This window comes from Oncorhynchus kisutch, linkage group LG4, assembly GCF_002021735.2.
Source record: "Oncorhynchus kisutch isolate 150728-3 linkage group LG4, Okis_V2, whole genome shotgun sequence".
NCBI classification, from domain to species: domain Eukaryota; kingdom Metazoa; phylum Chordata; class Actinopteri; order Salmoniformes; family Salmonidae; genus Oncorhynchus; species Oncorhynchus kisutch.
In genome coordinates this window covers 44,359-58,581 of record NC_034177.2, presented here as the reverse complement: position 1 = coordinate 58,581, position 14,223 = coordinate 44,359, and the positions used below count along the sequence as shown (strand labels likewise).

Here is a 14,223-nt window from a genome sequence, read left to right as displayed (position 1 = left end):
GAGGGGACACAGATAGATGGAGTATAAAGTATTCAGTCTGTGGGCTTATAGATGAGGGGATACAGATAAAAGGAGTATAAAGTTTTCAGTCTGTGAGCTTATAGATGAGGGGATACAGATAGATGAGTATAAAGGATTCAGTCTGTGGTCTTATAGATGAGGGGATACAGATAGATGGAGTATAAAGTATTCAGTCTGTGGGCTTATAGATGAGTCGACACAGATAGATGGAGTATAAAATATTCAGTCTGTGGGCTTATAGATGAGGGGATACAGATATATGGAGTATAAAATATTCAGTCTGTGGGCTTATAGATGAGGGGATACAGATAGATGGAGTATATTGTATTCAGTCTGTGGGCTTATAGATGAGGGGACACAGATAGATAGAGTATAAAGGATTCAGTCTGTGGGCTTATAGATGAGGGGATACAGATAGATGGAGTATAAATTATTCAGTCTGTGGGCTTATAGATGAGGGGACAGATAGATGGAGTATAAAGTATTCAGTCTGTGGGCTTATAGATGAGGGGATACAGATAGATGGAGTATAAAGTTTTCAATCTGTGGGCTTATAGATGAGGGGACACAGATAGATGGAGTATAAAGTATTCAGTCTGTGGGCTTAGAGATGAGGGGATACAGTGAGGGGACACAGATAGATGGAGTATAAAGTATGCAGTCTGTGGTCTTATAGATGAGGGGATAGAGATAGATGGAGTATAAAGTATTCAGTCTGTGGGCTTATAGATGAGTCGACACAGATAGATGGAGTATAAAATATTCAGTCTTTGGGCTTATAGATGAGGGGATACAGATAGATGGAGTTTAAAATATTCAGTCTGTGGACTTATAGATGAGGGGACACAGATAGATAGAGTATAAAGGATTCAGTCTGTGGTCTTATAGATGAGGGGACACAGATAGATGGAGTAAAAAGTATTCAGTCTGTGGGTTTATAGATGAGGGGACACAGATAGATGGAGTATAAAGTATTCAGTCTGTGGGCTTATAGATGAGGGGATACAGATAAAAGGAGTATAAAGTTTTCAGTCTGTGAGCTTATAGATGAGGGGATACAGATAGATGAGTATAAAGGATTCAGTCTGTGGTCTTATAGATGAGGGGATACAGATAGATGGAGTATAAAGTATTCAGTCTGTGGGCTTATAGATGAGTCGACACAGATAGATGGAGTATAAAATATTCAGTCTGTGGGCTTATAGATGAGGGGATACAGATATATAGAGTATAAAATATTCAGTCTGTGGGCTTATAGATGAGGGGATACAGATAGATGGAGTATATTGTATTCAGTCTGTGGGCTTATAGATGAGGGGACACAGATAGATAGAGTATAAAGGATTCAGTCTGTGGGCTTATAGATGAGGGGATACAGATAGATGGAGTATAAAGTATTCAGTCTGTGGGCTTATAGATGAGGGGACAGATAGATGGAGTATAAAGTATTCAGTCTGTGGGCTTATAGATGAGGGGATACAGATAGATGGAGTATAAAGTTTTCAATCTGTGGGCTTATAGATGAGGGGACACAGATAGATGGAGTATAAAGTATTCAGTCTGTGGGCTTAGAGATGAGGGGATACAGTGAGGGGACACAGATAGATGGAGTATAAAGTATTCAGTCTGTGGGCTTATAGATGAGGGGACACAGATAGATGGAATATAACATTTTCAGTCTGTGGGCTTATAGCTGAGGGGACACAGATATATGGAGTATATTGTATTCAGTCTGTGGGCTTATAGATGAGGGGATACAGATAGATGGAGTATAAAGTATACAGTATGTGGGCTTATAGATGAGGGGATACAGATATATGGTGTATAAAGTTTTCAGTCTGTGGGCTTATAGATGAGGGGATACAGATAAAAGGAGTATAAAGTTTTCAGTCTGTGAGCTTATAGATGAGGGGATACAGATAGATGAGTATAACGGATTCAGTCTGTGGTCTTATAGACGAGGGGATACAGATAGATGGAGTATAAAGTATTCAGTCTGTGGGCTTATAGATGAGTCGACACAGATAGATGGAGTATAAAATATTCAGTCTGTGGGCTTATAGATGAGGGGATACAGATAGATGGAGTATATTGTATTCAGTCTGTGGGCTTATAGATGAGGGAACACAGATAGATGGAGTATAAAGGATTCAGTCTGTGGTCTTATAGATGAGGGGACACAGATAGATGGAGTATAAAGTATTCAGTCTGTGGGTTTATAGATGAGGGGACACAGATAGATGGAGTATAAAGTATTCAGTCTGTGGGCTTATAGATGAGGGGACACAGATAGATAGAGTATAAAGGATTCAGTCTGTGGGCTTATAGATGAGGGGATAGAGATAGATTGAGTATAAAGTATTCAGTCTGTGGGCTTATAGATGAGGGGACACAGATAGATGGAGTATAAATTATTCAGTCTGTGGGCTTATAGATGAGGGGATACAGATAGATGAGTATAAAGTATTCAGTCTGTGGACTTATAGATGAGGGGATACAGATAGATGGAGTATAAAGGATTTTTTAAAGTCCAGTTGCCAGGACCACCAATACAAATTCCATCTAGACACCGTTGCGCTATAGAGGACACTAAAGATCAGCGCCACAGGTAACTTCCACAAAGCTGTGAACGATCTGAGAGACAAGGCAAGAAGGGCCTTCCTTCTACTCCATCAAAAGGAACATAAAATAATACCAATTCGGATCTGGCTATAAATTCTGGAGTCAGTTATAAAACCCATTGCCCTTTATCATTGTGAGGTCTGGGGTCCGCTCACAAACCAAGAACTCACAAAATGGGACAAACACCAAAATGTCACTCTACATGCAGAATTCTGCAAAAATATCTGCAGTGTAAAACGTAAATAGCCAAATAATGCATGCAGAGCAGGATTAGGCCGATACCCACTAATTATCTAAATCCAGAAAAGAGACAATAAATTCTATAGCCACCGACTCCCAAACCTTCCATAAGAAAGCCATCACCTTCAGAGAGATGAACCTGGATAAGAGTAAAGCAAGCTGGTCCTGTGGCTCTGTTCACAAACACACCCCACAGAGCCCCAGGACAGCAACACAATTAGACCCAACCAAATCATGACAAAACAAAAAGATAATTTGACACGTTGGACATTTTTTACTAGAAGGCTATTTGGCCCTAAACAGTGAGTACACAGTGGCAGAATTCCTGACCACTGTAACTGACCCAAACTTAAGTAAAGCTTTGACTATGTACAGACTCAGTGAGCATAGCCTTGCTATTGAGAGAGGCCGTGGTTGGCAGACCTGGCTCTCAAGAGAAGACAGGCTATGTGGACACTGCCCACACAATGAGGTGGAAACTGAGCTGCATTTCCTAACCTCCTGCCAAATGTACGACCATATTAGAGACACATATCTCCCTCAGATTACACAGATCCACAAAGAATTCCAAAACAAATACAATTTTGATAAACTCCCATATCTATTGAGTGAAATACCAGAGTGCCATCACAGCAGCAAGATTTGTGACCTTGAACTGCATTGTTGATTTAGGGCTTGTCAGTTAGCATTTCACTGAAAGGTTGTTGTATGTGACAAATAAAATTAGATTTGATTGGACCTGTTGCCACAAGAAAAGGGCAACCAGTGAAGAACAAACACCTTTGTAAATACAACCTATATTTATGTTAATTTTCCCTTTTGTAATTACATCATTACAACACTGTATATAGACATAATATGACATTTGAAATGTCTTTATTATTTTGGAACTTTTGTGAGGGTAATGTTTACTGTTCATTTTTTATTGTTTATTACACTTTTGTTTATTATCTATTTAAAATCTAATTATATTTGACACATGCGCCAAATATTACAGTGAAATGCTGACTGACAAGCCTTAACCAACAATGCAGTTCTAAGAGAAATACCCAAAAAATTACAAATAATAATAATAATAATTAAAGAAAACTTGCTTTGGCAATGTAAACATATGTTTTTTATTTTACCTTTATTTAACCAGGCAAGTCAGTTAAGAACACATTCTTATTTTCAATGACGGCCTGGGTTAACTGGGTTAAGTGGGTTAACTGCCTGTTCAGGGGCAGAACGACAGATTTGTACCTTGTCAGCTCAGGGGTTTGAACTCACAACCTTCCGGTTACTAATCCAACACACTAACCACTAGGCTACCCAATAAAGCCCATTAAATTGAAATTGAGAGAGAGAGCCCTCCTTGGACTACGTTAATTCAGAATACCTAAACTCCAGCTGAGAAATAAAATCTAATCTAATTAAAAAATTAATTTCCCTGGATTAACTCATTTTTTAAGAAGAATCACATAACTAACTCCCACTGAGATTTGTCAAAACCAGTATTCCATTCTCAACAGATTACAATTTGACTGCTGCAGTATAAAGGAGTATCACTGTGTGCCTCAAATTCCACACTAATCACTTTATAGTGCACAACTTTTTACATAGAGCTCTGGTCAAATGTTGTGCGCTATATTGGGAATAGGGTGCCATAGGGAATAGAGACGCAGCCCCAGAGAGCTGGGTATGAAGTTTTGGCACCACACTGAGAGGTGCTGTAAAGTTAATTTCATTCACGGCAGGGGTCCAGCAACAGGAGCAACATAGCAGGAAGTGATTTCAATATAAAACATCTATTTATTATGAAATGATATGCAGTAACAATACAGTACAGCTGCCACATTCTTTTCACTTACATTTAAAAAAAAGTTATTTTACACATGATGATATTCCAAGGATTTCATGAACTTTGTCATGTTCATTTCATTTTATTATTATTGTTTAACTGCGGAATCCATTGAGATCAAGGTCTCATTTGTAATGGTGCCTCAAGAACAACAGTTCAAGCATGATCACTACAAAATTACAGTTACAACATTTCAAATAAATTAGGTTGCAAATATATACAATCAATCAAAACAATTGCAGTTTTCATTAGTCACATTTATCAGAGACCAAAATATAGATCACTGCGTCTATGCACTTGTCAAAGCTGTACTCTAAACTTCAACAATCACGCTAAAATTATAATTTCACAGAGAGAAGGGGTTCTATGGTTCTGTTTTCCAGTGTTTTATGGTTGAATTCGGATTCCCCACCCTTCTCCCAAAGTGTGTACTTCCTCACTTTCTTGCATGTATTAAACAATGGCAGAAACTCTCTCCAGCCAATGCTGAAACCAATTCTATGCTTTTAAATCCACGACGGGGAGTTTACAAGTGCCTGTTTGTCTGCCCTCTGCCCTAAAAGTCTTCATCAGCCTGGAAGGCAGGGTTGTCTCTGGTCTCCTTGTCTCCATTCTCTAATATAGACTTTAGTCTTATGGGTGGCCCATGTAGAGGGTCCTTGTCGTTCTCTCCACTGACTGGCTTAGCCCTGACAACATACCTGTAGCAGAGGAATAGGAGACCGCCAAAGATAAGGAAGATCGAAGCACCGACCCCCATCCAGATAGCTCCGCCCACTTCCTGTCTGAGGGGGGCAGGAGGGAGGTGGAACTCTGGGGGGAATGCTACAGTCTGATTAGTCAGGACAGATTTCACGTTCCAGACTAGAGGGACCAGAAAGCTGACCCCTGTCAGGACGTACAGCCCCCCGGCCCCTGAGAACATCAGTCTGATAAAGTCATGAGTCTTCTGACCAAAATAGATGTTCCTCACTGCGTACGCACCAAGGATGTTTCCCAAGAGTCCAGTTATCACTGCTACCATGATGACCACCTGTGCCACGGAGATCTCCACAGGAACAAACAGATCGGCAATGCTGATTGGCTGGCAGAACTCTGAGTCGGGTAGAGTGTGGCTGTAGAAACACGCCCGCCACACGCCCACCCAGGCCACGCCAGAGTTTACCACGGAGACGTCCTCTACATACCACAGCCTCCACTCGTTGTGGCCCGCGGTGGCCATGGTCAGGATCCAGCCTACACAGCCAATCACTAGGCCCAGGAACTGCCAGTGAACCGTGTGGGCCAGGTACACCATGACCCTGTCAGAGGGTTGGTTACGTCAATGATCTGGGTTTAAGATGGACTCCTGACTCAGTCCTCCTGCCCACAGCCGGTCAACTCAAATACCACTGCAGAGTTCTGCAGCTTCTCTGGTCCCATGAAACCTGATGAGAGAAACATATTAGATCCACATGTAGTGTAGAGCATTTCCCACAGTATATCACCAAAGGGGCCGATTCAGACTTAGGAAAAGTGTCCTACACACTTCTCAGTAGTTGGTATTCAGACTTACCTTATGCAGGTGCGTAACACGCTCTGCAGGTGGTGCTCCCTTGCACACAATGAATACATTTCATTCAACCTCTGAAAACCCTCCTATTTGCTGGTCAACATATTTTCTTGTGAAGTTTTCATTCAACACTAGAATATATCGACAGAACTGGTTTTGAATATTAGGAATCAAAGAAAGAAAGCAATCTATTGTAAATATATGCATATTTGTCTTAGTTTCCACACCAACTGGTAGATTTAGAATAGATTGTAGATTATTTAGGGTGAGGAAAGTATTTACAAACCCTAAACAGATTTATAGATTTATATTTCTAAGACTTTATGCACAAAATATATTGATGAATAAAAAAATACAGTGGTGTGATTCATCCTGAAAGTTATTGAAGTTCAATCTATTAAATATTTGAAGGTGAAAAAAGTGTACAATAGGGGTTGAACAATAGTCCAATAAATCTACCCTTATCCTCACTAATCACGGAAATGTATGACAACGGTCCATTCGTCATGAACTGTGTGGCAGAATCCAAACAGCTAAGTGTGGTCTGAGTTCCATAATGATTCAAATAGGCTACATGTATCAAATTATTACACAACTTTAGCCTAATATGATTCAATATTGCTAGCGACCCTCAGGAACAACTTGTGACCGAAGAAAGAAAGGTAAACGAAATGGATTGGAATGATACAAAATGTAAGCAACAAATTGAAGGAAACTAACACGAGAGTGACAGTTATAATTGTATGTGGGTATTACTGATGGTGACTAATATTTAACATTATACAAATTATCTTTTTAAACTACAGAAAGCCTGGGCATATAATTAAAACATTCTAGAGAGCATACATCAACTCGGTGGGTTCAGCACTAGAGAAGCCTATAGCTTGGGTCATCAGATGTAATCCCCGCCATTTATAGCCTACTGTACTTCACTGTGGAGGCAATATATGTCATATAGATATGATTTTCAGTTTCCTTCCACATGACTGGTTTGACATTCGTCTTCAGTAATCATAGGAGGAAAGATCATCTAAAACAATTGCTATATTTGTATTTACAATTCCTTTTTCCAAACGGATGACTCATTTACCTAGCTCTTATCAATTTATACATTACAATGTATGAACAATGGTGTTATTTCTATCGGGAATAGTAGATTTGTAAGGGTAAATACTGCCACCTAGTGGAGAGAAAGAGCTAATGGATTAAGACAGTCAGGTCAGTTTGTTATATCTGGAGTACTTCTCCTGTCCTATTCGGTGTCCTGTGTGAATCTAAGTGTGCGTTCTCTAATTCTCTCCTTCTCTCTTTCTTTCTCTCTCTCGGAGGACCTGAGCCCTAGGACCATGCCCCAGGACTACCTGACATGATGACTCCTTGCTGTCCCCAGTCCACCTGGCCATGCTGCTGTTCCAGTTTCAACTGACCTGAGCCCTAGGACCATGCCCCAGGACTACCTGACATGATGACTCCTTGCTGTCCCCAGTCCACCTGGCCATGCTGCTGCTCCAGTTTCAACTTCCACCTGACTGTGCTGCTGCTCCAGTTTCAACTGTTCTGCCTTATTATTATTATTCGACCATGCTGGTCATTTATGAACATTTGAACATCTTGGCCATGTTCTGTTATAATCTCCACCCGGCACAGCCAGAAGAGGACTGGCCACCCCACATAGCCTGGTTCCTCTCTAGGTTTCTTCCTAGGTATTGGCCTTTCTAGGGAGTTTTTCCTAGCCACCGTGCTTCTACACCTGCATTGCTTGCTGTTTGGGGTTTTAGGCTGGGTTTCTGTACAGCACTTTGAGATATCAGCTGATGTACGAAGGGCTATATAAATACATTTGATTTGATTTGATTTGATTTGAAGACAGGAAATCTAGTTCCAAATTCAAGTGTTGTAGTTATCGGTCTGGCTAGCTGCTAGCTGTTAGCTGTTAGCTGCTAGCTGTTAGCTGCTAGCTGTTAGCTGCTAGCTGTTAGCTGCTAGCTGTTAGCTGCTAGCTGTTAGCTGCTAGCTGTTAGCTGCTAGCTGTTAGCTGCTAACTTCTGCACTCGACATGGAATATCATTTTTGTGATTGGGTTCATTTGAGCAAAAAAACAATAACTGACTTCATAAATGAATGCTTTAAAAAAGTGCTGGGCTTAGCCTATATATGAAGGGCCTACATGTATCAACTTTCACAGTGAATGCTTCTGCTTATACTGCACGTTTTTTGCCAAAGATATGAACATTGCCAAATGTGTTAGTAAAAAAATATTGTGCCTATTTAATGCAACCCTTAATCTTAATAGATCGCAAAGCAGTATTCCAGCTGAGCTACATTTTTGGAAATGAGAAGTTCACTTTCTCATCCATAGCCGCAAAACACATCTCAAGTGCAAGTGCACTGTTTAGCGCACATCTGCAGTGTCACGTTCTGACCTTTATTTCCTTTGTTTTGTCATTATTTAGGATGGTCAGGGCGTGAGTTGGGGTGGGCAGTCTGTTTGTTTTTCTATGATTTGGGGATTTCTATGTTTCGGCCTAGTATGGTTCTCAATCAGAGGCAGGTGTCATTAGTTGTCTCTGATTGAGAATCATATTTAGGTAGCGCGGGTTTCACTGTGTGTTTGTGTGTGTTTGTTTCTGTGTCTGTGTTTTTCACCACACGGTACTGTTTTGGGTTTCGTTCATTCCACGTTTATTGTTTTTGTATTCAGTTGTTCATGTGTACTCTTTCTTATCAGTACAGTTCATCAGTACTTCCGGCGCCGACAGAGATGGCCGCCTCGCTTCGCGTTCCTAGAAAACTATGCAGTTTTTTTTTTTTTACGTGTTATTTCTTCCATTAGTACCCCAGGTCATCTTAGGTTTCATTACATACAGTCGAGAAGAACTACTGAATATAAGAGCAGCGTCAACTCACCATCAGTACGACCAAGAATATGACTTTCGCGAAGCGGATCCTGTGTTCTGCCTTTCACCCAGGACAACGGAATGGATCCCAGCCAGCGACCCCAAAAAATGACTTCGTAAAAGAGGGAAACGTAGTGGTCTTCTGGTCAGACTCCGGAGACAGGCACATCGTGCACCACTCCCCGGTATACTTCTCGCCAATGTCCAGTCTCTTGACAACAAGGTTGATGAAAACCGAGCAAGGGTAGCATTCCAGAGGGACATCAGAGAATGTTCTTTGCTTCACGGAAACATGTCTCACTGGAGAGACGCTATCCGAGTCGGTGCAGCCAGCTGGTTTCTCCACGCATCTTGCCGACAGAAACAAACATCTTTCTGGTAAGAAGAGGGGCGGGGGCGTATGCCTTATGGCTAACGAGACGTGGTGTGGTCACAAAAGCATACAGGAACTCAAGTCCTTCTGTTCACCTGATTTAGAATTCCTCACAATCAAATGTCGACCACATTATCTACCAAGGGAATTCTCTTCGATTGTAATCACAGCCGTATATATTCCCCCCCAAGCAGACACATTGATGGCTCTGAACAAACTTTATTTGACTCTTTGCAAACTGGAATCCATACATCGTGAGGCTGCATTCATTGTAGCTGGGGATTTTAACAAGGCTAATCTGAAAACAAGACTCCCTAAATTGTATCAGCATATCGATTGCACAACCAGGGCTGGCAACCTTGGATCACTGCTATTCTAACTTCCGCAACGCATATAAGGCCCTGCCCCGCCCTCCTTTCGGAAAAGCTGACCACGACTCCATTTTGTTGATCCCTGCCTACAGACAGAAACTAAAACAAGAAGCTCCCGCGCTGAGGTCTGTTCAACGCTGGTCCGACCAATCTGATTCCACACTCCAAGACTTCCAAGCTTCCATCACGTGGACTGGGATATGTTTCGTATTGCGTCAGACAACAACATTGACGAATACGCTGATTCGGTGTGCGAGTTCATTAGAACTTGCGTTGAAGATATTGTTCCCATAGCAACGATTAAAACATTCCCAAACCAGAAACCGTGGATTGATGGCAGCATTCGCGTGAAACTGAAAGCGCGAACCACTGCTTTTAATCAGGGCAAGGTGACCGGAAACATGACCGAATACAAACAGTGTAGCTATTCCCTCCGCAAGGCAATCAAACAAGCTAAGCGTCAGTATAGAGACAAAGTAGAATCTCAATTCAACGGCTCAGACACAAGAGGTATGTGGCAGGGTCTACAGTCAATCACGGATTACAAAAAGAAAACCAGCCCCGTCACGGACCAGGATGTCTTGCTCCCAGGCAGACTAAATAACTTTTTTGCCCGCTTTGAGGACAATACAGTGCCACTGACACGGCCTGCAACCAAAACATGCGGCCTCTCCTTCACTGCAGCGGAGGTGAGTAAAACATTTATACGTGTTAACCCTCGCAAGGCTGCAGGCCCAGACGGCATATCCCAGTCTGCTGTTCCCACATGCTTCAAGAGGGCCACCATTGTTCCTGTTCCCAAGAAAGCTAAGGTAACTGAGCTAAACGACTACCGCCCCGTAGCACTCACTTCCGTCATCATGAAGTGCTTTGAGAGACTAGTCAGCTCCACCCTACCTGACACCCTAGACCCACTCCAATTTGCTTACCGCCCAAATAGGTCCACAGACGATGCAATCTCAACCACACTGCACACTGCCCTAACCCATCTGGACAAGAGGAATACCTATGTGAGAATGCTGTTCATCGACTACAGCTCGGCATTTAACACCATAGTACCCTCCAAGCTCTTCATCAAGCTCGAGACCCTGGGTCTCGACCCCGTCCTGTGCAACTGGGTACTGGACTTCCTGACGGGCCGCCCCCAGGTGGTGAGGGTAGGCAACAACATCTCCACCCCGCTGATCCTCAACACTGGGGCCCCACAAGGGTGCGTTCTGAGCCCTCTCCTGTACTCCCTGTTCACCCACGACTGCGTGGCCACGCACGCCTCCAACTCAATCATCAAGTTTGAGGACGACACAACAGTGGTAGGCTTGATTACCAACAACGACGAGACGGCCTACAGGGAGGAGGTGAGGGCCTCCTCCCTGTAGGATTCATATCACCTCCACCTTACCCGTCACCCAGACCCAGAGGTGATATGAATCCTTGACTAGTCTTTCAAAGCACGTCATGATGACAAATATGAGTGCTACGGGGCGATCGTCATTTAGTTCAGTTACCTTTGCCTTCTTGGTTACAGGAAAAATGGTGGCCATCTTGACGCATGTGAGGACAGCAGACTGAGGATAACACAGTGCCACCGACGCAACCCGCTACCAAGGACTGTGGGCTCTCCTTCTCCGTGGCCGATGTGAGTAAGACATTTAAACGTGTTAACCCATGTGCAGACCATCTGGCTGGTGTGTTTACGGACATATTCAGATTGAATGTCAAGTAAGGCTTCTCTCAAAGACTATTCCATGGCTATTTAAAAAATTACAAAGTTCTAATAGACGAAAATAATGAAACACAATTCTAGCCCGGTTATGGATTGTAATAATACAACAAAAAATACAGCTTTTCTATATATCTTCACATATAACTAATTGGAACATAAAATCACTAATTCAACATGGTGAAGATAAAAACACAGTAAACAGAAGGCACAGTATGTGTGGATGGTGTGGTGTGTGTGTGTGTATTTTATGTTTGGGAAAGTGTGGCGTTGAGTGAGAAGGGATATGCAACCATTTCCTAGAACCAATGTATTGCTGTGAGAGGGCTTTCAATGTTGTTCAGATGATGGATTTACTTTTTATAATGAATTATACGTCTTATTTATTGTCCTATCATGGTGGAATAATGTTTTAAAATAAATTATACATTTAATTTATTTATTGTCCTTTCATAGGGAACTACATTTTTTAAATAAATTATATATCTAATTGATTTATTTATGATCCTATATTGACAGAACGGTCCACAATCCTATACCCTAGACACGCACCTGAATGACCCAGATACTAAGGAGAAGTCCCTAACTGTTTTATCGGTCTGCTGTAAGCGGTTTGTATGCAGCCAAAATGTGGTCAGAGACTTAGAGCAGCACTGCCCCCTCAAGATTCTGAGCCTGCAAAGCCATAGCCCCCTAAAGGGAGAGCATAATATACAAGGACATTCTCAAAGCTGCTAATGAGAACCTTGATGACCTTGTACCTAGCCGGTGGGGATTCCGGTGGGGACCTGGCAGTAGCAGTGATGGCAACACGAGCTGCTGTAACCCATAGGGAGGGGGTCACACTCGGACATTCAGAGAGGGGGTATATTATTGTGACCCTGGTGGCACAAAATCAAAAGTCTGACTGCATGGAGATGCTTGGGAATATGGACAATACGGGGGACCGTGTTGTGGGTGTTTCAGGGAAAAGGTGTACATTTGACCTTCATCATCTAGGACATGACAATGGTTAATAAAATCTCTCAATTTCTGCCCATTTTTCTGCCCATTTTTCTTGCACAATCTTACAGGCCTTCTCATACAGCTGCAACTGTATATGCATTCGTAAATCAGGACCTTTCTTGAGTTGGACTCTGGGATGGTGCAACTGTTGAGAACGTGAGCCTATGGTTGTTTGGGGGGAAGAGGGTTGAGTGTGTGAGTGTGTGGGTGTATGTGTGTATGGGTATATGTGTGTATCCCACAACTGTTGCGAGTAAAAGATGTTAGGAACTAATAGGATAATAAATCCTTGTATAATGTAATGGTAATAGCAAGACTGGTGAGAGGTCAAATGCTTTGCATAAATTGCCTACATTACTACAAATATTAATAGCAAAATATGGAAAATAAGAAACAGGATTTAAAAAATAAATATACATTTTTTGTTGGCTATATATAATACAAATCGAGGTGAGGGCGATAGAAATGCATTTGGCGGTTGATATATTTCTGTTCTGTAAATGGCACTGTGTGCTCTTTTCGAAGGATGGATCCCAGTCTTTTAAGGGCTATGGGATAATGGGGGTCGGGGGTGGTCTGCCCGGGCATTGGGATGACAACCCAACTAGGGATGAGGAGGGCTTTTAGCGGGTGGAATAGTGGGAACCAATTGGAGTTTTAATTAGTAGCAATGGAAATATGGTACAGCTATACTTCTCCTCTGTTCCACTGGGAATGTAGAGGTTAACCAAGGCCCTGTGTGTCCCCAGGTGCTCTCATTGTTGACTTTTGCAACCGTAATAGCCTTGGTTTAATGCATGTTAACATTAGAAGCCTCCTCCCTAAGTTTGCTTTATTCACTGCTTTAGCACACTCTGCCAACCCTGATGTGCTAGCTACATCTGAATCCGGGCACCAAAAACTGCTAAAAGGATGCGGAATTGCAATCTCCCCAGATCCTCTCCGGATCCATCTCCCCAGAAATAAGACCCTCACTGTTGCAGCTTATTATAGACCCCCCTCAGCTCCCAGCTGTGCCCTGGACACCTTATATGAATTGACTGCCCCCCATCTATCGTCAGAGTTTGTACTGCTAGGTGATCTAAATTGGGATATGCTTAAATTATCAAGGAACCTACCAGGTACAACCCCAAATCCGTAAACATGGGCACCCTCATAAATATCATCCTGACCAACTTTCCCTCGAAATACACCTCTGCTGTTTTCAACCAGGATCTCAGCGATCACCGCCTCATTGCCTGTGTCCGTTATGGGTCCGCGATCTAACTACCACCCCTCATCACTGTTAAATGCTCCCTAAAACAATTCTGCAAGCAGGTCTTTCTAATCGATCCCATCCGTATAGGATACCTGGTTGTTCTTTAAAAGTGCTTTCCTCACCATCTAAAATAAACATGCCTGTCACGTAGAGTAGGCCAGAAGGCTAAACTGAAAAACCTAACCTCTTATCAAATAAAAAGATGACGAGCTGCAAAAGTTATTCTGTGCAAGAGTCAATTTACATAGTGATTCCTGGAAGGTAAACAACAGTACTGCCATCAAAAGTATACCTTATGGGGACAGCTTAAAACAATGCTGCCCA

General features: G+C 42.3%; 1 protein-coding gene across 1 annotated transcript in view; it reads right to left on the bottom strand.

Moving 5' to 3' along the window:
* Nucleotides 1–4,651: 4,651 nt before the first annotated feature.
* Nucleotides 4,652–14,223, bottom strand: part of LOC109876561 (claudin-34-like) — a 28,532-nt gene continuing 18,960 nt past the window's right edge. Inside the window, exon 2 of the mRNA XM_020468968.2 lies at nt 4,652–6,150. Within this exon, the coding sequence (XP_020324557.1) occupies nt 5,280–6,020 (741 nt within the window). The 5' untranslated portion in view covers nt 6,021–6,150 and the 3' untranslated portion in view covers nt 4,652–5,279. The remainder of the gene's footprint in view (nt 6,151–14,223) is intronic.